General features: G+C 44.0%; 1 protein-coding gene across 11 annotated transcripts; it reads right to left on the bottom strand.

Moving 5' to 3' along the window:
- Window positions 1-490: 490 nt before the first annotated feature.
- On the bottom strand, window positions 491-27,906 carry LOC109907285 (tumor protein D52). Of its 11 annotated transcripts, none has more exons than XM_020505167.2 (8): window positions 27,767-27,906; window positions 7,490-7,614; window positions 6,968-7,116; window positions 6,476-6,577; window positions 6,136-6,162; window positions 5,641-5,682; window positions 4,744-4,792; window positions 491-4,571 (listed from the first exon to the last, which is right to left on the bottom strand). In XM_020505167.2, the coding sequence occupies exons 1-8, from the start codon at window positions 27,783-27,785 to the stop codon at window positions 4,434-4,436; spliced, it is 651 nt and encodes a 216-aa protein (XP_020360756.1). In that variant the 5' UTR covers window positions 27,786-27,906; the 3' UTR covers window positions 491-4,433. The 11 variants fall into 11 exon arrangements, with proteins under 11 accessions (XP_020360756.1, XP_020360752.1, XP_031649022.1 ...); XM_020505163.2 differs by lacking the exon at window positions 27,767-27,906 and adding an exon at window positions 10,618-11,790; XM_031793162.1 differs by lacking the exon at window positions 27,767-27,906 and adding an exon at window positions 10,618-11,366 and having other exon boundaries at window positions 4,725-4,792.

Raw genomic sequence — 27,906 nt, 5'->3', positions numbered from 1 at the left:
ATGTGCTATTCTTCTATGCGAGTGTGTGTATGAGCTGTAGCCTAATGATATTAAATACCCATAAAGAAACACATGCTCTCTCCCATAAAGCACCATTCTAATCCCACCACTTTAAAGGTCTTCTCAATAATTGATATGTAACATATTCCCTTTCCCAACCTTACTAATGCTGAGAGTTCCGTTACACACTGCCACCTGGTGGTCTTGGGTGGTAATACATTAAGGCCATGTCAATGTACTGTATATTCGAGGGCAAGTGCACATCACTAAAGCGACGAGACCAGGTCGTTTGCTGCCGAATAAAAGTAAATAAACAATGTGCAGATAAAGCATCATCATTTAATTAGGCAAGCCAGTTAAGAATTTGTTCTAATTTACAATGACGACGCTGAGCCAATTGTGTGCTGCACTATGTGACTCCCAATCACGGCCGGATATAATGCAGCCTGGATTCGAACCAGGGACTGTAGTGACGCCTCTTGCACTGAGATGCATCGGGAGCCTGCATCATCACCATTAACCCTCGATGTGAAGCATGGCTGGTTTTTATTGTAGCAGGTCAAAACAAGTGAAGTACACAATCATTCAAATGATGCTCTGTAAAACGCCAGGAAGAGACCCACATTCATGATCTTAAGTGACCCTCACCCAATCAGTAATATTGGCCCTGTTGAGGAAAAACACTAAACATAGACAATGCATTATAAATGACTTGCGCATTACCCTTACAGCTAATATACTAGTGAAAACGTATATAAAGAGATTCTAAAACGTTTTTGACCCACAACATAAGATTATATCCACTATTTTCATATCACAATTATCATTTAAAAATGACAGTTCAAAATGTTTGAAGGTTGTAGGTGTCTGTCATGACACAATAACGTGGCAAGGCATTACCCATTCTCTCCCCTCTGACCACTCTTAGCATGACCACGTACACAGCATGACCAAACACCACGCTGGCACATTCCACAAACATCTCAAATACCAGTGACCCATCAAGCATCAACCCCCTGGAAAGATAAAGTAACAAAGATTCAGACTTCCAACACCTAAACCATCGCGGGCAGGAACTCTTAAAACTAAGGGTCCTGTTCTGCTATTAATGCCGTCCGAAACTCAGACCAGACTGGAATGTTATGACAAATCCAATCAACCATTAGACTCAAATTAGGGGCAGGCTGCTTTATTAATGGGAATGTCCCACATTCCTCCAGGCAGCCTTTAAAGTTTACCACATAACAAAGTGATGCAGGAGTGCCGAGTGTTGACTCTGAAGTTCCAGAACAGAACTACCAGTAATCAAGTTGTCTCTAGAAGGTTATAGAATCCCAAGCAGGCTCCGTAAACCCCCAGACAGAGTGAAGCTCCAACATGAACAACAAAAAGCTGCTCCAAAGAATGTCACTATAGCAATGATTAGTGTAACAACAAAAAGCTGCTCCAAAGAATGTCACTATAGCAATGATTAGTGTAACAACAAAAAGCTGCTCCAAAGAATGTCACTATAGCAATGATTAGTGTAACAACAAAAAGCTGCTCCAAAGAATGTCACTATAGCAATGATTAGTGTAACAACAAAAAGCTGCTCCAAAGAATGTCACTATAGCAATGATTAGTGTAACAACAAAAAGCTGCTCCAAAGAATGTCACTATAGCAATGATTAGTGTAACAACAAAAAGCTGCTCCAAAGAATGTCACTATAGCAATGATTAGTGTAACAACAAAAAGCTGCTCCAAAGAATGTCACTATAGCAATGATTAGTGTAACAACAAAAAGCTGCTCCAAAGAATGTCACTATAGCAATGATTAGTGTAACAACAAAAAGCTTGACTATATCATCTGTAACCACTGAACTATACCGGCAGGTGACACGCTGCTCTAGACATGTTACTCCTCATTACAATAAGCAGATTTACATGTCTACATACAATACAAAAAAAAAGTATATTTCTAAATGTACCAAGGGGATATCTACTATTTATATATCTACGTAGCTATTGGCACACCTGTCCACCTCCTGAAACCTGCCCTGCATAACAGTGACATAACTATTATTTTTTTTTACCTCTGCCTCTTACAGTGTGATACCAGAGTGGATATAAGGAACCCCCATGATGCTTTGGTACAGACAAATGTCATAAATGGATGGAAAATGTATTCTCTTCTCATGCCTCTTAAAATGTTGAAAACATAAAAATAAATGTATTTGAAAGGTTGTGAGGAATGCTAAAGGAGACAAGACAGGGCACTGTTCAAGTGCATTCTTGTTAAATAACCCAGTTTGACAGTTTTTTTTAGAGATACGTCAGCATTCCAATTACAAACCAGACCAGTGCCAGGGTGGCTGTTGAAGGCCTACTCTCTGGCAGTTTACCAGAAGACTTTTGATCACAGAGTACCTGACAAACTATTTCTGCCCACAATGAAGAGGCGGGAGGACCCTCTTTCTGTGAAATAGGTCCTGACTAAACAGAAAAGTCAACAGCCTACTCCTTTAGCAGTCGGGCTAAATGGGGGCAACGGGTCTACAGTAACTTCTCTCTGGAAGACATTTTATTAGCCATAATGTCTTAATGGCGGAACCAGGACTTTTCTTACAGAACTTTATTTCCACAATGAATCCATTCCATGATATGGCCAGTCATCTTCCAGTAGGGGAGGACTTGCATTAGGCATTTAAACCAAATATTCACTAGTGCCCTAAAATGTACGTACAGGGCCCATAGAAGGTCTACACTCCCCATGAAAGGTTTTTCCTACAGATCTACTCCACATTTTCAACGTGAAAGAAAGTTATTTGACCAAAAAATATTACAAGTAACAGATATCATAATTGGATAAGTCTCTCTATCCTGAGTTAATACTTGGTGGCTGCATCTTTGGCAGCAATTACATCTGTGACTCATTTCCATTAAAGTTCTACCAAGTTGGCACAACTCTTAGGGCAACATTTATCCATCGTTTTTGTCAACATTGGGCTCAGTAAATTTGGTTGGGGATCACTGGTGGACAGCGATATTTAAACCTTGCCTCTGTTTTTTTGAAGCAGATTTAATTCTGGACAGACTAGACCACTCAGGAACACTTAACCTCTTAGAAAGACTTCTGTTGAAAAACTTAAGGATGTGTAGACTTTCTATAGGCACTGTATGTATCATCCTAGTGTGGTCAAGAGTAAACATTTAACAGGATCCCGCATCGCACTCTTTTATACCTCAAGTTCAGAGGAGAAAAACATTCCCTCATAGAAAGTCAACTGTAAAAAATGGATGACCATACCACATACACTGTAGAGAAATGAAAATACCAACACGGGAGGACATCTAGTTATTAGTCTAGGTCGAGAACAGTAGATTTCCAATTTAAGGGAAATTGCACATCTTTATGAAAAGGTAAACAATGAAAATCACTTTGAAACAAAAACAACTACCATTCAACAGTAGAGAAGTACACAGCATCCAGTGACTATCCTGCTGTGTTTCTCAGCATACCAAGCAGAGAGAAGTACACAGCATCCAGTGACTATCCTGCTGTGTTTCAGCATACCAAGCAGAGAGAAGTACACAGCATCCAGTGACTATCCTGCTGTGTTTCAGCATACCAAGCAGAGAGAAGCCAGTGAGACAAGTGCCCTAATACGGACTTTGGCCCACCATGCTGTGAGGCTTTGAGTGATGTAAATTGCACTGACCTGAGGGTCAAGGCCAGCTGACACCATTATAACCAATCATGCATCTGCGACTATCATTACACACTGATCTGGATGCATTGGCCCACCTTCTCTGATATCAGAGTTAAGCACTATGAACTGCTCAGAGGTCAGATTTAGACCACCCCCATATGGTTAAGCTGTGAGAGGAGTGTGTGAGCTACACAGATCTGGTATTAACTCTACTCAGCTGTGCTCTACACCACATTACTGGTGCTATTGGTGATAGTAATACATGACAGAGAAAGCCTCTGCAGTGTTGGAATAGAAATGACATCCTAGTGATTACAGTGGTTGGAGTACATCAAAAGAAAAGAAAATGCCTGTTAGTACTCAAAGTTATGGAAAGATATGGGCCTGTGTGAACCAATTCGTTTTGCCATCACAACTTCACTTGCTGTGACATACAGTTTTTCATTAAGTGTAATGTATATTCTTCTACTTGTGCAGGTTCCTCAACCATGGACATTAAAATAGAAACATACAGTCCTACAAGTGTTACGGTGTCACAACAATATTTTCATAATTACATTTTTTTTTTATCGAAAAGTTCCTGGGGAAACGTATGTCTTTTTTGGTTGTTGTTTCTGTTGTTTTGTGCTATAGGGTTGTAAAGAGGGAGCTGAAGAAGGGAGGAGGTGAGAGAACAGAAAGAGGGTATGGTTCTAGTGAATGTCAGCCTGGCTAGGGGTTAGGGGTGAAAGGTCAGGCTGGTCTCAGTGGGGCTGTTCTTCCTGGGTGGCGATGGGTGTGGCCTCTGGCCATTTCTCTACGGGAACAGAAGGGTCAGAGGTCGCTGTAGAGGTCAACACATCGCCAAAGTCACCCTGAGATGCCGTCGGGCTCATCTTGACCTGCAGGGTGGAGGAAGAGATAAAGATGTTGAATGAATAAATCATTCATTTTTATCATCTGTTGTGTTTTGATGAATTTCTCCCCAAATATTCAAAGATAAATATTTTAGGGCTCCTCCAAAGGTACTGAGAAGTGATTAAGTTCTTACTCACTCCTCTTCTCATCTTTTACCTTTAAAGTCTCGACTTTCTCCTCAAACGACTTAAAGGTGGGTGTGTTTCTGTGAAGAGGGACACAGGATGTGAGTAGAGCGGGACGAAGATGAATGATATTGCAGACTAGTATGTTCCCTATTTAGTGCACTACTTTTGACCAGGGCCCATAGTTGTACCCTATATAGGGAATAGGGTGCCATTTTATACACAGCCTAACAGACACCAGACTTCCATATCCAGAGGTCAGGGAAGAAAGCAGAGGTGGGAGGTCAGGGAAGAAAGCAGAGGTGGGAGGTCAGGGAAGAAAGCAGAGGTGGGAGGTCAGGGAAGAAAGCAGAGGTGGGAGGTCAGGGAAGAAAGCAGAGGTGGGAGGTCAGGGAAGAAAGCAGAGGTGGGAGGTTGGGATACATAAAAGGAGACATTTATCGTCATTGTTTTCATAAGGAACGTTAACTGAACCCTGTCTGGATGGGTTGTCGGATAACTATAGATGATCCCAGAGTGGCCGCATTCAGTCTCTTCTATTCACAGATCATAGAGCTATTTACTGTCCAGAGGGTAAAACACTAAGAATACAAGAACGGTGATCAGGAAATAATGTTTGTGTCAGAAATGCACCTCAGTCCCTATAAACTAGAGGGGTGTTGGCAGTCGCATCTCATGCAACAGATGTAGGATCTTCATTTGATCACTCTTGTTGCTGGGAATTTTCCTGTACAGTGGGGAATGCAAACGTATAGTGTATTTGAGGTTTAAAATAGCTTCTAATGTTTGTGATTTCCATTTAAAAATGTCGGAACTCAAGCCAGTTTTTCCTCAAGTCCACAAAGCTGCGAGACGTTATTGTAGAAGGTGCTACAGAGGAGGGTTCCAGCAAGCCACGGGTTGGTTGTTAATGTGCGTGTTCCCTTACCTCATCACGGGCATACTAGCAGAATGCTGTAGGGAGCGTATGCTATCCGACAGCGTTAAAAAAGAGAGATAGGGGGTTAGCAAAGAAAGAGAGTGCCCCAGTGTGGAGAGGTAGAGACAGACATTCCTTCATTCATCCTTTGTTTCCTACATTCAATCCATGCATCATTCAATCCAAGTTAAATTGACGAGTGACTAAGAGTATGTTGAGGTGAAAACAGGCTTCAGTTACCATAGTCATGTATGGCAATGTAGACCTACTGTACACAGACAGTCATGCAATCACAATAAGCATTGGAATGAATCCTCACAGATCTCACACAGAACCAAATCCCCCTAGCACAGAAGACCCCATGCAGTACAGTGTCAGATATGAACTCTACTAGCAGCCAGGGGTTAACACTCCAAGACGACCTACAGAGTAATGATCTAAGCAGCATCTAAAATGACTTAGTACGGATGAACTAACTAACGGCACCGGCAGGGACAGTCTTACCCAAAGGAATTGGAAATAGATTGCAATCTGTAAAGGCCAAGTATTGTGTTAAAGACATGTACAGACAACAAATAAAACATTTCCCATGATAAGATGAGCATGTGTATTCTGCCTGCCACGTCAGTCCCCACTCTATAGAATACACTACAAAACTACAGGTCTAAACTTAGGGCCTCTCTGTGGTAAAAAAAAGAGCCGGTCTTTGTATGCTTCCAAAATGGCGCCCTATTCACTACACGGTGCAGTACTTTTGACCAGAGCTCATTGGGACCTGGTCAAAAGTACTGCACTATATAGGGAATAGGGTGTCATTTCAGACGCAGACTTGTGTGTGCCTCACCTGACGTCCTCAAACTTCCTGCTGATGGCCGAGCCCATGCTGGTGAAGGCTGCCGTGGCCTTCTGACCAGCTACGGACAGGCCCTCTGACGTCTTCTTGTAGCTGTTAGGAGAGAGAGAGGGAGAGCAAGATGGAATAAGAAAAAATATGAGAGCAAATAAAGAGACCGAGAATGTACACATTCCCCCTCTGACTAGTCAGCATGTGAGAGCTGACTCTGCAGAATACACACCTGCATGTGTGTGCATGCCTGTGTTTTTATTTGACCTTTATTTAACTAGGCAAGTCAGTTAAGAACAAATTTTTATTTTCAATGACGGCCTAGGAACAGTGGGTTAACTGCCTGTTCAGGGGCAGACCTTGTCAGCTCGGGGATTTGAACTTGTAACCTTTCGGGTACTAGTCCAACACTCTAACCACTAGGCTACCCTGCCACCCCAAGTGTATAAGTGTTATGTATGTGTGCGTCCATGTGTGTGCACAGCCACGTACGCAGTAGAGGTGGTGACCTCCTGCCAGCTCTTGCTGATGTTCTGTTTGAGCTCGTTGAGAGGAGTGATGCCCAGCTTCCTCTTGATGTCTGCCACCTGCTTCTCCTTAGCTGCCAGCACCTGAGACAGAGTCACGACCTCATCCTCCACCTGAGAGAGACATGACAGAGAGAGACCGATATGACAGAGAGAGCGAGAGCGAAAGAGATGAGACGGGGTGAGACACACACGGGGTGTAGGGGGGAGGCACACACGGGGTGAGACACACACGGGGCGTAGGGGTGAGACACACACGGGGCGTAGGGGTGAGACACACACGGGGCGTAGGGGTGAGACACACAGGGTGCAGGGTTGGGCAGTATTGACTGAAGCAAATGTAATTTAATGGGAGTTTTTTTTTCACCCCCAGAACCAAAATTCTGTAATTCGTACAACAGAGTTTTTGTTATACATTATAACACTGGAAGTATCTACATTCTTATAATACCTAGACCTCTGACTTGAGCCAGGGTTACTGACTTACCCTGAGCAGTTCATCTCGCAGCTCCTCCTGTTCCTCCTCTGTCAGGGTGGGGACGGAAGGGGACACTGCCACCGACATCACTGCATCCTCCCCTACCTCTGTGATAGAGTCTGGTCTCACAGCACCTGGAGAGATGTAGTAGGAGGGAGGGGGAGAAGATGGAGAGGGACAGGGAGAGTAAAAGAGAGAGAGTTAAGAGAGACATCCTCAGAGCTTCTGATCCTCAAAGGCTTGAGGATACAGCAGGTGTTCAATGATAGCTGTCAACTTAGTGTTTCTCCTTCTGGAGTGGAGGAAGAAGACAGTCCAGTGTCCACGGGCGGTGGAGGGGGGGGCCAGCTAGATTAGGAGAGCCTTTGAAGGGCAGGTGTGAAACACACACACACAATATTGTGTTCTCACTTCTTTGATGTTGGACTCTCAGCCTTGAGCCACAGCTCTACCCTGTAGGAATTGAAGAGTTTATTTCCAAAACACTATTTCCACCAATCACAGTTTTTATTCATAGGATTGTAGATGTGTAGGATTTGTTGTTTTGTTTAACACTATATATCCATTGTTAAGCTGGAATGGAATATGTTCGTATCCTGTATATTCGACTGTCATATGTGGTTGTCTGTGGATAAGAGAATCTGCTAAACATAGATGTTTTACATACAGATCATGTTACTGTAATCAATCAAATAAAAACTAAATAAATAAATATATATATTGATGTCACAAATGTATTATTTGTACAGTTCTTTATTAAACATTTAGTTATATTTGACTGTAAAACCTAGCAGTACTACTTATTTCTCTGAGTGTGAGGTGGATATACAACATTTAGTTATATTTGACTGTAAAACCTAGCAGTACTACTTATTTCTCTGAGTGTGAGGTGGATATACAACATTTAGTTATATTTGACTGTAAAACCTAGCAGTACTCCTTATTTCTCTGAGTGTGAGGCGGATATACAGCATTTTGCAAATAAAATGGATTGTCTCTCAGAAATGAAACCATCAAGTGATAGACATGTATTTGTTAAAAATCTGTCATTGAACAAACGCCATGATTAGATCATTTATTTAAAAACAATAAAAGCAAACGTACCAATATGTATATATAGTGTTTTGGACTGAAACTCTTCAATTGTAACATGAATAAAAGCTGAACCTGCTGGGTAGAGACGTTGAGATTTTTCAGCAGAAGAGAAACAGCCATGCAAGAGAAAGTGGGGTAGTTCAGAACAGAGTTGTCAATCAAAAAGACACTGAGGAAAAGGCCGTCAGTGGAATAAAAACTCCAATAACTGATCCCTAGCAGCAACAAAGAACCATGTTAAGAAAAATGTGGATATTTTCAAATATCTCTTTTTGGGGGGAATGTTCATACCACATCAAGAGTTACTGTCTTTCAATTATACTTCCTACTTTATAATGATTCATCAATCTATTCAAAAAAATCTAAACTCACATGGTTCTTGCTCTAAGATTCACTATGTAATTACTAGTTAACTAATATGTGCACTAATACTAGTTAACAAATCAATTTCCCATGCTGCTGATGCAGCCCTAACTTTCTCTGATTGGTTTTGGCCGGCGCAGCACGAATCATGGGTGTTCCTTGTGATCTGGTTTTGACCCTGGGAACGGATGGTCCTGTAATTGATTAGTATTAGAGAGAACTGTTGTGGTAACAGAAGCTCAGACACAGAACAGCAGCTGACATGGATCTATGGATGTTACCTGTATGGATGACAATTGATTGCATCAGTAGCCTGTTTTAGATACCCACTTTTCTTCATGCATTACATGAATGGCTAAAAAAGTGACTTGATACTAAACCAGTAATCTATCAGACTTAAGAGATTGAGTGACGTTCTGGTCCTTAGTGCTTGTTGGCCACATTAAGACTTCGGGATGAGGAAGACCATGATGACTTGAACAATTAGCCCCTGGGTAAGGGACAGTGTGTTGGAAATAAGAAATAACCGAGTGGGTTTGCTCAGCGAACAGGCATCACACCAAGAGAATACAGAGAAGACTGGCTTGGCCTCACGAGTAATTATGAACCAGTAGAAGCATGCTCTTCAATGTTGCTCAAATCACCATCAATCTAACAGAAATGTACCCAACTCTATCAAATAATATTTCTATGAGATAAATTGTGTAGAAATGCTCAACACATTCACTCAACTCTTCTTGACCTTTCCGATTGTTTCCCTCCCTCCCCTTGACGACGAGGGAGTGCCACTCAGGTGTCTGCGGTCCAGGTAGCCATACTGCTGACAGTGACAGGTCTGTGTAATCTATACCACCATCCCAGACCGCGAGGGCTTCTACCTCATATGGGTTCGAACAGGGGTGTCAAACTCCTTCTGCCCACGATGTGGTAGCAACTATAAAGATGAGCCTACATCACACAAAACGCAGATTGTTTTTGCTCCAATGTAATGTATAGGTACTCTGTATTCACAGCCCAAAAATAAAGGCCACTACTTTAAATGAGGCACGTCTGTTGAGAACTGAGGTTAATCCCATCAGAATGGCAGCGTATAATTAGCCTGTTAGTATAACAATACAATACAATATAAAAATGGTTAAATTAAGTCATTGAACCTTTCTATATATTTTTTTTTACAGTGGCCTGTGTAAGCTAATTATATTACTCTAGGTTATCTGTAACTAGTAATGATGGGATTCCAGCATAGTTAAGAGTCATATAACTGTTCTATTTTTTGACCAATATTTGTTTAAAAGGGCTTTGGCTGTGGTACCAGCTTTGTTCGGTCTTGTCATAGCTTGACCAAGCTCCTCTGATGCCAGCCCGACAATCCAAAACCACTAGGTTTGATAAAGCCACTCTAGGTTTCTTTCTAGGAGTGTTTTCAGTGTGGTCAGAGTTCAACCCCCAGCAACCACCCACCCGTTTGACATCTGCCCCAGACAGACCCTTTTATAAAGCAGGTCAGAATGTGACAGCAACAGAACGCAGTTAAACAAACACGCATCAAGAAACGCAAAGGAGATCTCCTTTTGTTCACATGCACCCCCCCCCCCCATCTCATTCTCTTTGCAAACACCCTATCCACACCCCAGTACAAATACAAACGTCTTCACTCACTCACACACTGCTCTGGTTACCTCTGGCTGTGACAGTCACGTGCGGTGAGCCTGGTGGTGTTACAATGACGCTGGGGGACAGATAGAGGTAGCTGCTATTCACCCCCTGCTCAAAGTCAAACGGCGACTTGTATTCCTGCTCCAGAGCGTCCATGGCTGTTGCCAGGCTGGGTTAGGTGGCTCCAGGCTGGGTTAGGTGGCTCCAGGCTGGGTTAGGTGGCTCCAGGCTGGGTTAGGTGGCTCCAGGCTGGGTTAGGTGGCTCCAGGCTGGGTTAGGTGGCTCCAGGCTGGGTTAGGTGGCTCCAGGCTGGGTTAGGTGGCTCCAGGCTGGGTTAGTTGGCTCCAGGCTGGGTTAGGTGGCTCCAGGCTGGGTTAGGTGGCTCCAGGCTGGGTTAGGTGGCTCCAGGCTGGGTTAGGTGGCTCCAGGCTGGGTTAGGTGGCTGGGTCCAACCACAATGACTCAGGTCACTGCAGCAGCTGAGATTGCCTGCATGTGCTCGGACACATGCAGCTGGGGCACAGTTCAGTCAGTGCTCCGATTGTCCTCTCCTGGTCTGGTAGACGCACGGTACTCCTGTGTCGTGTGTGTGTATATGACAGTGCGTGTGTGTCAGTATGTGACACTGTGTTGTGGTCGGACACACACAGCTCCAGCCGGGCTAACCTCCTAGCCTGTCTGTCTCGAGGTCTGTCTTTCTGCTGCAGGCTCACATGACATACAGTCATCCAGGCAGGCCGAGGTGGCGTCACGACAGTTGCTCTGTGGTGTTAATGAGTTACCTTCCCTTTAGCCGTCACCCTCTGCCGACACTGCAATCACCAACCACCACAGTCATTAGTCAGGCACTCCCAGTCCCCTGATGGCTAGGCTTCTCTGTTAGAAATAATCCCAAAGGTCACTGGTGGATTGCTGCAATCATCCACACATCCAGTTTCTGAATCTGCACACCCAGGAGGTTTTTAAAGGAAAATACCATAAAGATGCTAGGCTATGCTAGCATTTGTGGAATGCAGGAGCTCTTCTGTGATAAGTTTCCAGCTCTAGTATACAGCCCTGGTCGCTCTCTCCCTCCCTCTATCGCCCCTTCCCCATCCATCTTGTCATCTTGGGAAAAACGAGGTTCCATTTGTTGGTTGGTCACATGACACGCTCAGGCCCGGGACAGGGCAGGCCCGTGAGATGGAAGCAGCCGTAATCTGCAGTGTCCCAGATTACAGCGAGCCGCTAATCCAGTTCAGACTGTCCAGCTGGGAGCTCCACTGTACTGTTACTGTACAGAAAGAGACACTATGTATCAGAGAGCAGGTAGCTGCAGCTGTATGTACCAACACAGAGCTGTGCTGTAGCGTGTGGAGAGAGCCTTGCTGTACTGTATGTAGTCTACCAATGCCGAACTGTGCTGTTTAGTGTCTACTGCAGACAGAATAGATTCAGTTTTTGTGCGAGTAGGCATTTTAAAATAATGTCCATGATAATGGTATACAACACCTACACTGGTGTACAGTTCAGGCCAATGCTCACTAACACAGGTCTGTTTCAGAGCATAGCCTTAGCGTCCTTTTCCCATGGTGCTCGGCAGTAGCGGGGTCAGTGTTTGTATTGTGTCACACTAAAGTTCTGTATGTAGCCACTTCTGTACGGGTCTACATTTTATTTAATGAGACAAGTCAGTTAAGAACAAATTCTTATATACAATGACGGCCACCCCGGCCAAACCCTCCCCTATCCCGGAAAACACTGGGCTAATTGTGCGCCGCCCTATGGGACTCCCGATCACAGCCGGTTGTGATACAGCCCGGGGTCGAACCAGGGACTGTAGTGACGACTTAAACCACTGCGCCACATGGGGGAGTGGTAAGGAAGGAAGGACCTTGGATTGAATGGAGCAAGGTTCTGCCATTGTTATAGGAATCTTGGATTTGTCAGTTTTTGTCTTTGTAAGAGCCATGTGTTTCCTAGCAACCATCTGTGTAGGATTGCAAACTATAGAAATGATTCTACCAGTGAAATATATGGAGAGTGTTACAGTATGACAAGGCTGTGATACAAAGATTCAGGTCACAATGAGGCCTTACAGTGAGTACTTCAATTCACCAAGTTCCTTACAAGCAAGCAAGCAGGTGCGCGCACAAACACACACACCAACCTCGGCACCTCCTCATTCTCTCCAAAGTTGGTGTGAAGAGTTTATAGGTCCCGGATGTTTGCCTTTCTGGCTGGTCCTTGTTGGCCGGTTACCAAAGCATGCGTCACAGAGTACACACACACACACACATAAAATTACGAAGTAAAAGTCGGCCATTCATCATCTTAAAGGGAAAGTGTGATATTATTAATGCACATTTCATTCTAACAACAAAATGTGTACCCGTAAGTAATATGCTATTCATTTATCTGAATGTTGATAATACAATCTATGTGCTCTAGTGATGTCTGATTGGAGTTTGATTGGTTATACCTAGGAATTCCTATATGGGAGCACAAAGCAGGCTCCGTCACTCATTACAAATGACTTGAAGCTCAAGCTAGCTACATCTGTGTGATTTATTTTTGTATTTCCTCCTTCCAGGGATATAAGAAAAGCAACCTGTAGGTCGAGTAGTCACACTTCCTTGCCAACAAGTAGAACTTTACAATAAGTTTTAATATTAGAAGAATTATAGTAATAACTTATTGAATCCATGAAACTTCTCCACAGTGGTGTGTATACAGGAATGCCAGTCTCTTGACAAGGTAGACGAAGATTGCCTTCCAGAGAGACAGAGATTGTAACATTCTCGGGTTTCACGGAAACATGGCTCACTCGGGATACGTTATCAGTCGGTACAGCCACCCGGTTTCTTAACGCTTCGCTCCGACAGAAAAAAACATATCTCTGGTAAGAAGAAAGGCGGGGCTGTATGCCTTATGATTAACGAGTCGTGGTGTGATCATAACAACATACAGGAACTCAATTATCTACCAAAATAATTATCTTCGATTATAATCACGGCCGTGTATATCCCCCCCAAGCAGACACATTGACGGCCCTGAAAGAAATTCATTTGACTATGTAAACTGGAAACCACATATCCTGAGGCAGCATTTATTGTAGCTGGGGATTTTAACAAAGTTAATCTGAAAACAAGACTCCCTAAATTTTATCAGCATATCGAATGCGTGACCCGGGCTGGCAGCATTCTGGATCATTGCTAATCTAACTTCCACGACGCATACAAAACCCTCCTTTTAGCAAATCTGACCACGACTCCATTTTGTTTCTCCCAGCCTATAGAGAGAAACTATGACAGGAAACACCCATGCTCAGGTCTGTTCAATGCTGGTCTGACCAATCTGATTCCAAGCATCAAGATTGACTCAATCACGTGGACTGGAATATGTTCTGGATAGCCTCAGACAACACAATTGATGTATGCCGAGTCGGTGAGCGAGAATATTAGCAAGTGCATCGGTGATGTTGTACCCACGGTGACTATTAAAACCTTCCCCAACCACAAAAAGTGGATTGATGGCAGTCAAAACTGAAAGCGCGAACCACCACTTTTAACCAGGGCAAGGTGACCGGAAACATGACCGAATACAAAGTAGCTATTCCCTCCGCAAGGCAATCAAACAAGCTAAGCGTCAGTATAGAGACAAAGTAGAGTCGCAATTCAACGGCTTAGACACGAGATGTGTGCGGCAGGATCTACAGTCAATCACAGATTACAAAAAGAAAACCAGCTTAGTCGCAGACACCGACATCTTGCTCCCAGACAAACTAAACAAATTCTTTGCTCGCTTTGAGGACAATACAGTGCCACTGACACGGCCCGCTAACAAAACCTGCGGGCTCTCCTTCACCGCAGCTAACGTGAGTAAAACATTTAAAAGTGTTAACCCTCGCAGGGCTTCTGGCACAGACGGCATCCCTAGCCGTGTCCTCAGAGCAAGCGCAGACCAGCTGGCTGGTGTGTTTACGGACATATTCAATCAATCCTTATCCCAGTCTGCTGTTCCCACATGCTTCAAGAGGGCCACCATTGTTCCTGTTCCCAAGAAAGCTAAGTAGCACTCTCTGCTTTGAGAGACTAGTCAAGGATCATATCACCTCCACCCTACCTCACACCCTAGATCCACTCTTACCTCCTCAATAGGTCCACAGGGGACACAATCACACCGCACACTGCCCTAACCCATCTGGACAAGAGGAATACCTATGTAATAATGCTGTTCATCGATAACAGCTCAGCATTTAACACCATAGTACACTCCAAACTCGTCATTAAAGTCGAGACCCTGGGTCTCGACCCCGCCCTGTGCAACTGGGTCCTGGACTTTGACCGGCCTCCCCCAGGTGGTGAGGGTAGGAAACAGCTCAACCCAGCTGATCATCAACAATGGGGCCCCACAAGGGGGTGTTCTCAGCCCTCTCCTGTAGTCCTTGTTCACCCATGACTGCGTGGCCAAGCACGCCTACAACTCAATCTTCAAGTTTGCAGACGACACCACAGTGGTAGGCTTGAATGCCAACAATAAGGAGACGAACTACAGAGAGGAGGTGAGGGCCCTCGGAGTATGGTCAGGAAAATAACCTCACACTCAACCACCAAACAAAGGAGATGATCGTGGACTTCAGGAAACAGCAGAGGGAGCACCCCCCTATCCACATTGATGGGACAGTAGTGGAGAAGGTGTAAAGTTCCTCTGCGTACACATCATGGACAAACTGAAATGGTCCACCCACACAGACAGCGTGGTGATGAAGGTGCAACAGCGCCTCTTCAACCTCAGGAGGCTGAGGAAATTTGTCTTGTCACCAAAAACCCTCACAAACTTTTACAGATGCACAATCGAGAGCATCCTGTCGGGCTGTATCACCGCCTGGTACGGCAACTGCTGCGCCCACAACCGGAAGGCTCCAGAGGGTAGTTAGGTCTGCACAACGCATCACCGGGGGCAAACTACCTGCCCTCCAGGACATCTACACCACCCGATGTCACATGAAGGCCAAAAAGATCATCAAGGACAACAACCACCCGAGGAACTGCCTGTTCACCCCACTAACATCCAGAAGGCGAGGTCAGTACGAGGTCCATCTCAGGCCATCAGACTGTTAAACAGCAATCACTAACATTGAGTGGCTGCTGCCAACACACTGACTCAAATCTCTAGCCACTGTAATAATAAAACATTGGATGTAATAAATGTATCACTAGTCACTTTAAATAATGCCACTTTATATATAATGGTTACATACCCTACATTACTCATCTCATATGTATATAGTGTACTCTATACCATCTACTGCATCTTGCCTATGCTGCACGGCCATCGCTCATCCATACATTTATATTCATTCGTTTACACTTGTGTGCATAAGGTAGTTGTGAAATTGTTAGATTACTTGTTAGAGATTACTGCACGGTCGGAACTAGAAGCACAAGCATTTTGCTACACTCGAATTAACATCAGCTAGCCATCCGTACGTAGGTGACCAATAACATTTGATTTGAATGTTACCGTACTGGCCAATGATTATTACGGTGATTCTGATCCAACCATAAATTCATACACCGTGTCTCTAGCCTGAGAGGATGGAAGTTCAATATGTAGCTAGATGTAGAAGGTTAATGTTAATTAGCTGGCGCATCGTTGCCCATTAAAGGAAGTTAGCCTAGCAAGCAAGCAAGCATTTTAGCCAGGTATCTTAGGGCAACAAAAACTAAAAGAGTGTACTGTATGCCATAGACCAGATCGGCAACATGAAACAGAGGATGGCACTGGCGTTTCTCTACAAGTAGGATGAGTCACCAACACACACACAAATCAGTACCATGGACAGCCACATATTTAGCTTAAGTTGATTGGACTAAATTGTCTTTGGAATCTTTTATTTGTCCCTGTATTAGACTAAGCAGAGGTGATTTGAGGATGTTGAAATGGTGCTGGAATAGTGGAACAAGCTCCTATATTATTTGCAACTCTCTGGTGTTGTTTAGTAGTCAGAAAATATCAGAAACATGAACCTGCTTGACCATGCTGTAGGTCATGTAACTGTTACATGCAACATGCTTTGTGGACTCCACCGGACAGATGTTGCTCCCCGGTTCTGTAATGAAAAAAAAGGTGTGGTTGAATTTATTCTGCCACAGTCTTCTTATTGTCTCAGCCTTAACCCTATATATCACGGGGTCAAGGCATATGAACTAACAGGTTATAGAGCAAACACAATTATGAGAACACATTGGCTGTAATATGGCTTTTCTCCCCCCTGGCTTTCCCAGTGATTTTACCCATGCACTGCCTCTCCATTTAGGTGTAGGTTTAGAAGTTAGGTATTTGCTTTCAGTGGGGATAATGATTCAAAACAGCAGATAGCAATCTCTTTGGCTGAAATGTTCATTTCAAGAAACCCGAGCTGGCAACTTTAACCTTACCAGTTACACATAGAACTCCATAAACCAAATAGGCTACTGATGAAACAGAGGGTTTAAACTGGCAAAGGAAGGAGTGACACTGTTCTTCAAATAATTGTCTCTTACTTTAGCTTCCTGTTTTTCTTATTCCCTCAAAACCGGGACCAGTGTCAGACATCCATTTTACCACTGCCCAGCAGAGTTTGAACACAAACAACGGCCACCGTGGTCAGACAGAAAGACGCTCTTTTAAGTTGTTAATACTCCACAGCGACTTGTCAGTAGATTATTCCCTGCGCACCGTGTCACATGGTGGAGGGTCCCAAACAGGAATCATGAGACACTGGCTGGATGGATGATGACTTTCCAGCCCAGACCCAGCCCAACTGTGGCTGGCCAGACAGTCAGTTAGGGGCAGGTTAGAAGCCAGACAGTGTGGAGATGAAGAGGCCTAGGATTTCTCCACACCTAAAAAGGGGGGCATCACCCCATGACACTGGGGGATGACTCAAGTCTCCAGTCCAGGCCTGGACACAGCCAGGGGTGCCATGTGAGAGGGGAGGCCTGCGATATCCACAGTGTTATGATAGGAGGCCCGTGACGATCTACTAGAGAGGGAGTTCTACTGAGGCACTTCATGGATATGAGGGGAGCTTTCCTTGGGCGTAAATAATAAAAGAGAGCAAATCTATATTTTGGTGGTGTAATCTGAGCTAGAATACAGCTTATCTTTTAGAATCTCACAACAATAATGTCATTCAGAGATGGCAATCATGTCCTTCTCCCGTGGAGATGTTCCTTGCTCTACATTTGTCTCGATTTCCTCAAGATCTTATGAGCAGGAATCCCACATTTTTCTCCACTTGAACCCAAAAACCAGCCGGGTTATTCAGGTTGACAGGTTTCTCCCCTCAGTGTAATGTTAGTGCTCTCCCAGGCTCACCTACAGCCTGTTGACAGCCCAGCCAATTCACAGTCGGATGAAAAACTCACATAAAGAAATAGACGTGGTAATTCATTCACATAAAGTAGACATTGTAATTAATTCACAAAGTAATTGACATTGTAATTCACAAAAAGTAGACCCCATAAATGAATTCACATAAAGAAATAGAAGCTGTAATGAATTGTGAGTCACACTGCACCCCGAACGTTTCCGATGCCAAGAGTTTATAGCACTGTGCTGCTGCAGGGGTTGCAAAGGGGAGAACATTATCAGCATAACAAGAATAGCAACAACGTTAACAGCAGCATACGAGCAAAGATGGGAGACTGCAGATTTTCCTTCTGTGATCCTCCTCATATACAGGCCTTTGTCTTGCATCACGGGACTTGGAGGAAGCTGGGTGAAAATAAAGCATCAGATACGCAAACCCTTCTGGGATAGAAGTATGGAGTGGACATCCCATTACAGCTGACATGACATGGAATCATCATTTAGCAGACGCTCTTATCCAGTGCAACTTACAGGAGCAATAAGGGCACGTCGGTAGATTTTTCACCTAGGGTCGGGGATTCGAACCAGACCTTTCGGTTACTGGCCCAACTCTCTTAACTGCTAGGCTACCTGTAATCTGGTCAAGCGTATCGCCATCTTCTGCTTGGTAGTAGGGCTGAGCAATATGGCCCAAATACCATCTCACTGTAATTTTCTGATTTTTGACAGTATGATGGTATTTTATGTTTTTGAATAATACAAGTAAAACATTTACTCAATGAGTAGTACGTGACCCTAGGCTGGCAACACATTCATTTTAAGTGATTTCAATGTGCTTCTCTCCATTCTGATTGTATTATACTGTTCAATTAAACGTCAACCCCCCAAAATTTCTGCATTTTTATACATTTCTGCATTTCCTGCACTCATTTGAGGTCATTTCCACACTGCCACATAGGGCTGCAAGATATAGGCAAAAAATCTAGGCCTTATTTTTAACCAAACGTTGCAAATTTGACTTGTGATTTTGATCTAAACACTTGGATGAACTGTTGCAATCATGGAAATATAAGATAATAGTGTGGGGCCTCCCGAGAGGCGCAGTGGTCTAAGGCACTGCATCACAATGAAAGTTGTGCCACTAGAGATCCTGGTTCGAGTCCAGGCTCTGTCTCAGCCAGCTGTGACCAGGAGACCCATGGGACGGCACACAATTGGCCCAGCGTCGTTCAGGTTAGGGGAGGGTTTGGCCGGGATGTACATGTACCATCGCGCTCTAGCAACTGCTGCGGAGGGCTGGGCGCAGTGCATGCTGACACGGTCCCCAAGTGTACAGTGTTTCCTCTGACACATTGGTGCGGCTGGCTTCCGGGTTAAGCGGGCATTGTGTCAAGAAGCAGTGCGGCTTGGCTCGGTTGTGTTTCTGAGGACGCACAGCTCTCAACCTTCGCCTCTCACAAGTCTGTACGGGAGTTGCAGCGATGGGAAAAGACTAACTACCAATTGGATATCACGAAAAGGGGGAGAAAAATAAAATAAGATAGTGTGCACTTTGAGAACAGTGTTGTTTGAAATGACAATGAATGAAATGCCAGGGAGGAGTTATTGTGACTGGGTAGTAACCAAAGTGTTGACAAGTGTTTCCTAGGGGACCCTATAGTCTTTGGCTAAATTAAAATGTTCTCTCTTAGCAACTTCATGTAGCTAACATATTCATGCTTTGCGTATTCCTCTTTGCAACAGTATCTTCTAAAGCAAACTGATTTAAGTCTACACCATCACTGGTTTTAATAGGCTGTATAGGTAATTACTTTGACTCAGTACATTTATTAGCTAGCTAGCCAGCCAGCTAACAAGCGATTAGCATTAGGTGCTAACAAGACTTAGGACCAACTTGCTAAGAAAAGACAAACTAGCTGTTTGCAGATGTACGAAACACAACCAAAGTGTAATTATAGAACGCTAGTGGATTTATATTAAAAATCTAAGTGAAAACAGCATTGTTGACAACAACATTGTTGCATGCATTGACCATGCAGACTGAACGTGTGTCTCGTGGTCGAGGAACAACAAATGTGCTCCTTGAGTGACAGGGGACGGGGCTAGGTCTTTGTGGAAAGTGGCATGGAAAGAGAGCGATGACTCAAGTAGCGAGGTAAACTATAAAAAAATTGACATTACATTTAAGAAACTAAAAACATTCAAACATTATAGAACGTTAAGTAAAAACCCAAACCAGTCCGTGCATCAATACCGGTATATCGTAAAATAAGGTACCGCTCAGCCCTAATCTACAGGTAGATTAACTGCCTAAATAAAGGAAAAATACTTGAGTAAATGAGGGATAAATCTCAGGGACTTTGAAAGATGAGTCTCAACGGAGCGTAGGGGGTTTAAGGAGTCTGTGCACACGCTCCTCATTAAGGAGTCTAAAGCCCCCTACGCTCCTCATATATCCACCCAATTGAACACTTATGGGAGATTCTGGAGCGGCGCCTGAGAAAGAGTTTTTCCCACCACCATCAACAAAACATAAAATTATGGAATTTCTCGTGGAAGAATGTTGTCACATCCCTCCAATAGAGTTACAGATACTTGCAGATTCTATGCCAAGGCACTTTGAAGCTGTTCTGGCGGCCTAACGCCCTTTTAAGACACTATTTTGTGGTTTCCTTTATTTTGGCAATTACCTCTATATGACAACTGTCTGCTCCTTGATGTTTTAACCAGGTCTTACAGGAAGAGATGTCAGTGTCATCTCAGTCTTGGCTGGTGGGGGTGGATGTTGCTGCCTCAGATTCTGAAAGACTTCCTACAATAGCCAGACCTCTGAATGGAGCCAGTTGTGTCTTATTGAAATCTAATTAGAGTAACTTTGCCATGACCTTGGTCTTACAGTAATTACTATCATTAGGTTAGGCCGCATCTCAGAGAAAAACATGTTTTGAAGCATACAGGAAGGAGAAAAGTTTAATTTTTCCTCAGTTCACAGCATTCCATTGTAGGGCTAGCTTGTGGTTAATGCTACATTATGAAAGGAGATCAATAAGAAATATTTTGTTTGCCAACAAAAGTTTAGAAACATTTCTGATTGAAATATCTGGGGATATGTTACCAAAGGCAAGCAACACTGAAGCATGCATGAGAGCATCAGCTGTTCCGGACGACTGTGTGATCACGCTCTCCGTAGCCGACGTGAGTAAGACCTTTAAACAGGTCAACATACACAAGGCTGCGGGGCCAGACGGATTACCAGGACGTGTGCTCCGGGCATGTGCTGACCAACTGGCAGGTGTCTTCACCGACATTTTCAACATGTCCCTGATTGAGTCTGTAATACCAACATGCTTCAAGCAGACCAGCATAGTCCCTGTGCCCAAGAACACAAAGGCAACCTGCATAAATGACTACAGACCCGTAGCACTCACGTCCGTAACCATGAAGTGCTTTTAAAGGCCGGTAATGGCTCACATCAACACCATTATCCCAGAAACCCTAGACCCACTCCAATTTGCATACCGCCCAAACAGATCTAGAGATGATGCCATCTCTGTTGCACTCCACACTGCCCTTTCCCACCTGGACAAAAGGAACACCTATTTAAGAATGCTGCTCATTGACTACAGCTCAGCGTTCAACACCATAGTACCCTCAAAGCTCATCACCAAGCTAAGGCTCCTGGGACTAAACACCTCCCTCTGCAACTGGATCCTGGACTTCCTGACAGGCCGCCCCCAGGTGGTCAGGGTAGGTAGCAACACATCTGCCAAGCTGATCCTCACCACTGGAGCTCCCCAGGGGTGCGTGCTCAGTCCCCTCCTGTCCTCCCTGTTCACCCACGACTGCATGGCCAGGCACGACTCCAACACCATCATTAAGTTTGCTGACGACACAACAGTGGTAGGCCTGATCACAGACAACGACGAGACAGCCTATAGGGAGGTGGTCAGAGACCTGGCCAGGTGGTCCCCATTCTCATCGACGGGGCTGTAGTGGAGCAGGTTGAGAGCTTCAAATTCCTTGGTGTCCACATCAACAACAAACTAGAATAGTCCAAACACACAAAGACAGTCGTAAAGAGGGCACGGCAAAGCCACTTCCCCCTCAGGAAACTAAAAAGGTTTGGCATTGGTCCTGAGATCCTCAAAAGGTTCTACAGCTGCAACAGAGAGCATCCTGACCAGTTGCATCACTGCCTGGTACGGCAATTGCTCGGCCTCCAACCGCAAGGCACTTCAGAAGGTAGTGCGTATGGCCCAGTACATCACTGTGGCAAAGCTGCCTGCCATCCAGGACCTCTACACCAGGTGGTGTCAGAGGAAGGACCGAAAGATTGTCAAAGACCCCAGCCACCCCAGTCATAGACTGTTCTCTCTACTACCGCATGGCAAGCGGTACCGGAGTGCCAAGTCTAGGACAAAAAGGTTTCTCAACAGTTTTTACCCCCCAAGCCATAAGACCCCTGAACAGGTAACCAAATGGTTACCCGGACTATTTGCATTGTGTGCCACCCCCCAACCCCTCTTTTACACTGCTGCTACTCTGTTTATCTTATATGCATAGTCACTTTAACTATACATTCATGTATATACACTACCTAAATTGTCCCAACCAGTGCTCCAGCACATTGGCTAACCGGGCTATCTGCATTGTGTCCCACCACCCGCCAACCCCTCTTTTTACACTTCTGCTACTCTCTGTTCATCATATATACAGTCACTTTAACGATACCTACATGTACATACTACCTCAATAAGCCTGACTAACCAGTGTCTGTATATAGCCTTGCTACTCTTTTTTCAAATGTCACTGTTGTTTTATTTCCTTACTTACACACACACACACCTTTTTTTCGCACTATTGGTTTGAGCCTATTGTGTCTACACCTGTTGTGTCTACCTATTATGCCGCATTGTTGCAAGGTGAACCTGCAAGCGTTTCATTGTACTGTGTACTAGAGGTCTGCGCGGGACTGATTTCTTCATCCCCCTCTGCTGCTGCAGCTTTCTATTCCGTACCCGCCCGCTCCTGCTGGCTTTCTGTCCGACTCCTACCCGCATCAGCAAGAACTGGTCCCGAACCCAACCACAGTCCCACAATGTCATTTAGGCGTAGCCCATGTGACACAGCTCACTTGCTAGCCATGGTCCCAGCAATGTTGCGACCTACATGCAATATCAAAAGTGCTAAAATAACAGAAGAAATAGAGTGCTCTACACCATTGAGACAACACATACTCTTGCATGCTTAACTAGGAGAGGAGAGGTGAGGTAGGCTACTGAATTTAAAGCAGCGAATTCTGGAGTTTGTGTATAAAGTGAAAGAGGTGCTTTTAATACAATAGGTAAACCTAGGCTAACACATACAAAGCAGAAAGAAGACCATTTCCAGAGTTGTCTATATGAACGACCGCACCGCAATGATCTCCGTTTAGACCCGCAGCCCTCTACTGTGTACCCTTTGCACATGACAAATAGACTTGATATAGGCCCAGGCTTCTTGTTACTTCTGCTCCACACTATCAGTCAGAGTGAAAAATAAACATCTCGTTGGCCCTTTCACATCCCACTAGCGAGGTGGTAGCCTACTCGAGGTAAACTGCAGCTCACACATGTACAATGTCTCCACAAATACGTTACATCACAGCATAAGGCTCGCTAAAGTAAAGACATATATATCTGGGCCTCATTTTGTGCAGAAAGACATTCCCCGGCACTGTACCAACGAATGGACCCCTGAGAGCAAAAACGGACCCCTGAGCGAATACAGTAGGTAAGTAACCAATGGCAACTATGAAACAGAAAATAGGAAGAAAGGGGTGTTTGTATCAACTCAATTAAACAAAGAGGCAGAGAAGTACATTAAAAACATTAGAACACCTACTCATTGAAGGGTTATCTTTATTTAGACTATTTTCTACATTGTAGAATAATAGTGAAGACAACAAAACTATGAAATTACACACATGGAATCATGTAGTAACCAACAAAAAAAAAAAGTGTTAAACAAATCAGAACATATTTTATCATTTGAGATTCTTCAAATAGCCACCCTTTGCACACTCTTGGCATTCTCTCAATCAGCTTCACCTGGAATGCTTTTCCAACAGTCTTGAAGGAGTTCCCACATATACTAAGCACATGTTGGCTGCTTTTCCTTCACTCTGCGGTTCGACTCATCCCAAGCCATCTCAATTTGGTTGAGATTGGGGGGGGGGGTGTGGAGGCCAGGTCATCTGATGCAGCACTCCATCACTCTCCTTCTTGGTCAAATAGCCCTTACACAGCCTAGAGGCGTGTTGGGTCATTGTCCTGTTGAAAAACAAATTATAGTCCCACTAAGACCAAACCAGATGGGAGGGCGCATTGTTGCAGAATGCTGTGGTAGCCATGCTGGTGTGCCTTGAATTCTAAATAAACCACAGACAATGTTTTTTGGTGACACTATAACACCTCCTCCATGCTTTACGGTGGGAAATACACAATCGGAGATCATCCGTTCACCCTCACCGCGTCTCACAAAGATACGCCGGTTGGAACCAAAAATCTCAAATTTGGACTCATCAAAGCAAAGGACAAATTTACTCCGGTCTCATGTCCGATGCTCATGTTTCTTGGTACCAAGCAAGTCTCTTCTTATTGGTGTCCTTTATTGGTTTCTTTGCAGCAATTCAACCATGAAGGTCTGATTCACACAGTCTCCTCTGAACAGTTGATGTTGAGATGTGGCTGTTACTTGAACTCTGTGAAGCACTTATTTAGGCTACAATTTCGGAGGCTGGTAACTATAATGAACTTATCCTCTGATGCAGAGGTAATTCTGGGTCTTCCTTTCCTGTGGCGGTCCTCATGAGAACCAGTTTCATCATAGCGCTTGATGGTTTTTGCGACTGCACTTGAAGGAACTTTCAAAGTTCTTGACATTTTCAGTAATGACTGACCTTCATGTCTTAAAGTAATGATGGACTGTCATTTCTCTTTGCTTATTTGAGCTGTTCTTGCCATAATATGGACTTGGTCTTTTACCAAATAGTGCTGCCTTCTGTATACCCCCCTACCTTGTCACAACACAACTGATTGACTCAAACACATTAAGAAGAAAAGGAATTCCACAAATTAACAAGGCACTACTGTTAATTGAAATGCATTCCAGGTGACTACCTCATGAAGCTGGTTGAGAGAATGCCAAGAGTGTGCAAATCTGTCATCAAGGCAAATTGTGGCTATTTGAAGAATCTCAAATATATTTGGGTTTGGTTAACTACACGATTCCATATGTGTTATTTCATAGTTTTGAAGTGTTCACTATTATTCTACAATGTAGAAAATTATCTAAATAAAGAAAAACCCTCAAATGAGTAGGTGTTCGAAAACTTTTCACCTGTAGTGTATATGTTTACTGAACTGGAGCCATTCCCTAAGTAACACCAGTAAACCCTACAATAAAAGACATTTCCCCCCTGGTAAAACAGTTCCTTTTCAGGCCTTTGTCATTAAGGTTACCTTAAATTCTGATGAAAGATAGAGACCTGCAAAAGACACTTAAGAAAAAAAAAGTGCTCTTTCATCTGTTTAAGCACAATGTTTTGCTGATTACTGGTCAATTAGGCTCCAGATGAAGGTGCAGTCAGACACAGGCTCTCCTACTGCTTTTACCTGAAGCACTAAAAACAAACTGTACATCTCACTCTGTTTCCATGACAGCTGCCTGACAAGAAGAAAACCGTTGACTGGTTGTCCCATCATGAGTCACCCTGATGAAAATCTTGGCAACAGAGCTGTTTCATATCCAGTGTACACTGGGACTAACTATTTTGAATTAAAAGGTCATAAAAAAAAAGGGGTCATATTTGCTGTGTATTTGCTGGCATGTGAACAACGCTGCCTTTTGTATTGAATGCCAGGTCTGCTTTTGATGAGCACGAACATACAAAAGGTGTGTGTGTGTGTGTGGGAACAAGCAGATGGACTTCAGGAAACAGCATCACCTCTATGTGCCGAAGGATGCTGATCCTGCTCATGACAGGTGACTAAAATGTCATCTATATAGAAGAAAAAGACAAGCAGGTCAGAGGCCTTCCTACCTGGCAACCCCTCCTGCAAAGTACACAAACAAGACACCGTGTGTCTCTGGCATCATCCTGCAATCTGTTGTTTAAACAACACGCTGCTCCCTGGCCTGCCTGGCCTGAATACCAGCTGCAGTGAGACGTGAGAAGTGGGCAAGCAGACATGAACGGAGAGGAGGGAGGAGAGGGAGGCACAAGGCAGATGGCTGCACAGCAGGAGAGGAGAGGAAAGGGAGTAATCAAAGCCAGGAAAGATGCATTCAGCTGCTACCTGTCTGGCCCTGCATCGAATCAGGGATGTTGGGCAGAATGGGAAACTGGGGGGGGGGGGGGGGGGGGGGGGGGGGGGGGAGTGGTCAGAGGGGTCATAGGGGACTGGCGTGCAGACGTAGACAGTGGGAGAATCTCATGCCATACTCCTCGCCTCCTCAAAAACAATTGAATGAGAAAGCCAGAGGTCTCTCCGCTGACCTTCTCCTCCAATGGGTTTTGAGAAGGTGGAGGGAGATAGGAAGCGTGGAGTATGCAATTCAGATTCTCCCAGTGATGCTCCTCCTCAAAATGACACTCAAGTGGCATAGGTTACTACCTGGATTGTTAATGTGAAAGGTGTATATCATTCTGGGAGTAAAACCATAGGCTAGACCTGTAGAGACATGAAGTGTTTACCCATTTCCGAGATGGCAGGAAAACTGAAAAAGTGCTGATAGACTACTAGACAACATTCTGTCAACAACACAAGGGTAGCCTAGTGGTTAGAGCGTTGGACTAGTAACCGGAAGTTTGCAAGTTTAAACCCCTGAGCTGACAAGGTACAAATCTGTTGGTCTTCCCCTGAACAGGCAGTTAACCCACTGTTCCTAGGCCATCATTGAAAATAAGAATTTGTTCTTAACTGACTTGCCTAGTTAAATAAAGGTGAAATAAAAAATAACCACAAGAACAGTGCAAATCTAAGGCTGTTCATAACCTAGTACACTTTAGTGATGAGGCCTATCAAATAAACGTAACAGGACAACATCATACACATAGTACATTCAAAAAGTGTGAAAATGTAATTGTGACAACTGTGCCATAAGAGACATTGTCTACAACGAAGATAAAGAAGTTGTTCACAAACCTTTTAAACGACAAAAGACATACAGTAAACTTATCAATGGGTAAAAAAGGCATACATGTGAATGATCAAGAAGGAGAACAATCTGTACACAGTAAGGAATGTATGACACATCTAGAGCAAGGTGTGGTGTGTGGGTGTTCCTGGAGCAAACATATGGTAAACTGTATTTTCAACCCACTTCAGTGAAAAGAACAGCAAAACAACGCATAAATGTAATGCTTGAACCAATATTATGACTCTTTCAACGTTCTTTCATACGCGTGCAACAAAGTAACGTTAACAATTGAGGCTGGGTTTTAAATTCGAGGACTAGACAAACGTCCTTGTCTTATCTGTATTGTTTTTCCTCCCACGTTCAAAGAACAGGAATATTGTACAATGTTTGACTATCTTGTTTAACTTGTCTGGTTTGAGATGAATGGCTTGCATATTATTGTCTCTGGGTATATCGAAGACTAGAATATTCTTTGTTTTAGATTTTATTTTTTTAAAGCTTCTGCAGAAGGCTGAACTTGAGTTAGTTAGCATATGCTCTGATTAGCCTACAGCTAGCTGGCTAACTTTGGTTAGAAACAAACTAAACAGAGTTTTAAAATGGTTGTCAGTAATAGTACTATCATTTTGCATGCTGTAACAAACACCTTACCTTGATCTGCTTGCTCCATCCTCACGCTATTTGCTGTTTCTGCTATTCTTATTTGATCCAAAAGCTTGCAGGTTCCCCACTTCGCTCCTGCAATCTTGTGCACTCACATGCTCGCGGTAGGTGGGGTCCTCTGTGACGTC

This window comes from Oncorhynchus kisutch, linkage group LG17 (assembly GCF_002021735.2).
Source record: "Oncorhynchus kisutch isolate 150728-3 linkage group LG17, Okis_V2, whole genome shotgun sequence".
Taxonomy (NCBI): Eukaryota; Metazoa; Chordata; class Actinopteri; order Salmoniformes; family Salmonidae; genus Oncorhynchus; species Oncorhynchus kisutch.
Note: the sequence above shows the minus strand (reverse complement) of the source record. Positions and strands in the feature narration are given on the sequence as shown.

Bases quoted from the DNA above. Each gene is read 5' to 3' on its own strand.
- LOC109907285 (XM_020505163.2), bottom strand. From the start codon at position 10,750: ATGGACGCTCTGGAGCAGGAATACAAGTCGCCGTTTGACTTTGAGCAG. The intron at 6,578-6,967 runs GTACGTGGCTGT...CTCTCCTAACAG, and splicing joins GAGGTCACCACCTCTACTGC to CTACAAGAAGACGTCAGAGG. The intron at 5,683-6,135 runs GTAAGACTGTCC...GCTGTCGGATAG, and splicing joins TCTATTTCCAATTCCTTTGG to CATACGCTCCCTACAGCATT.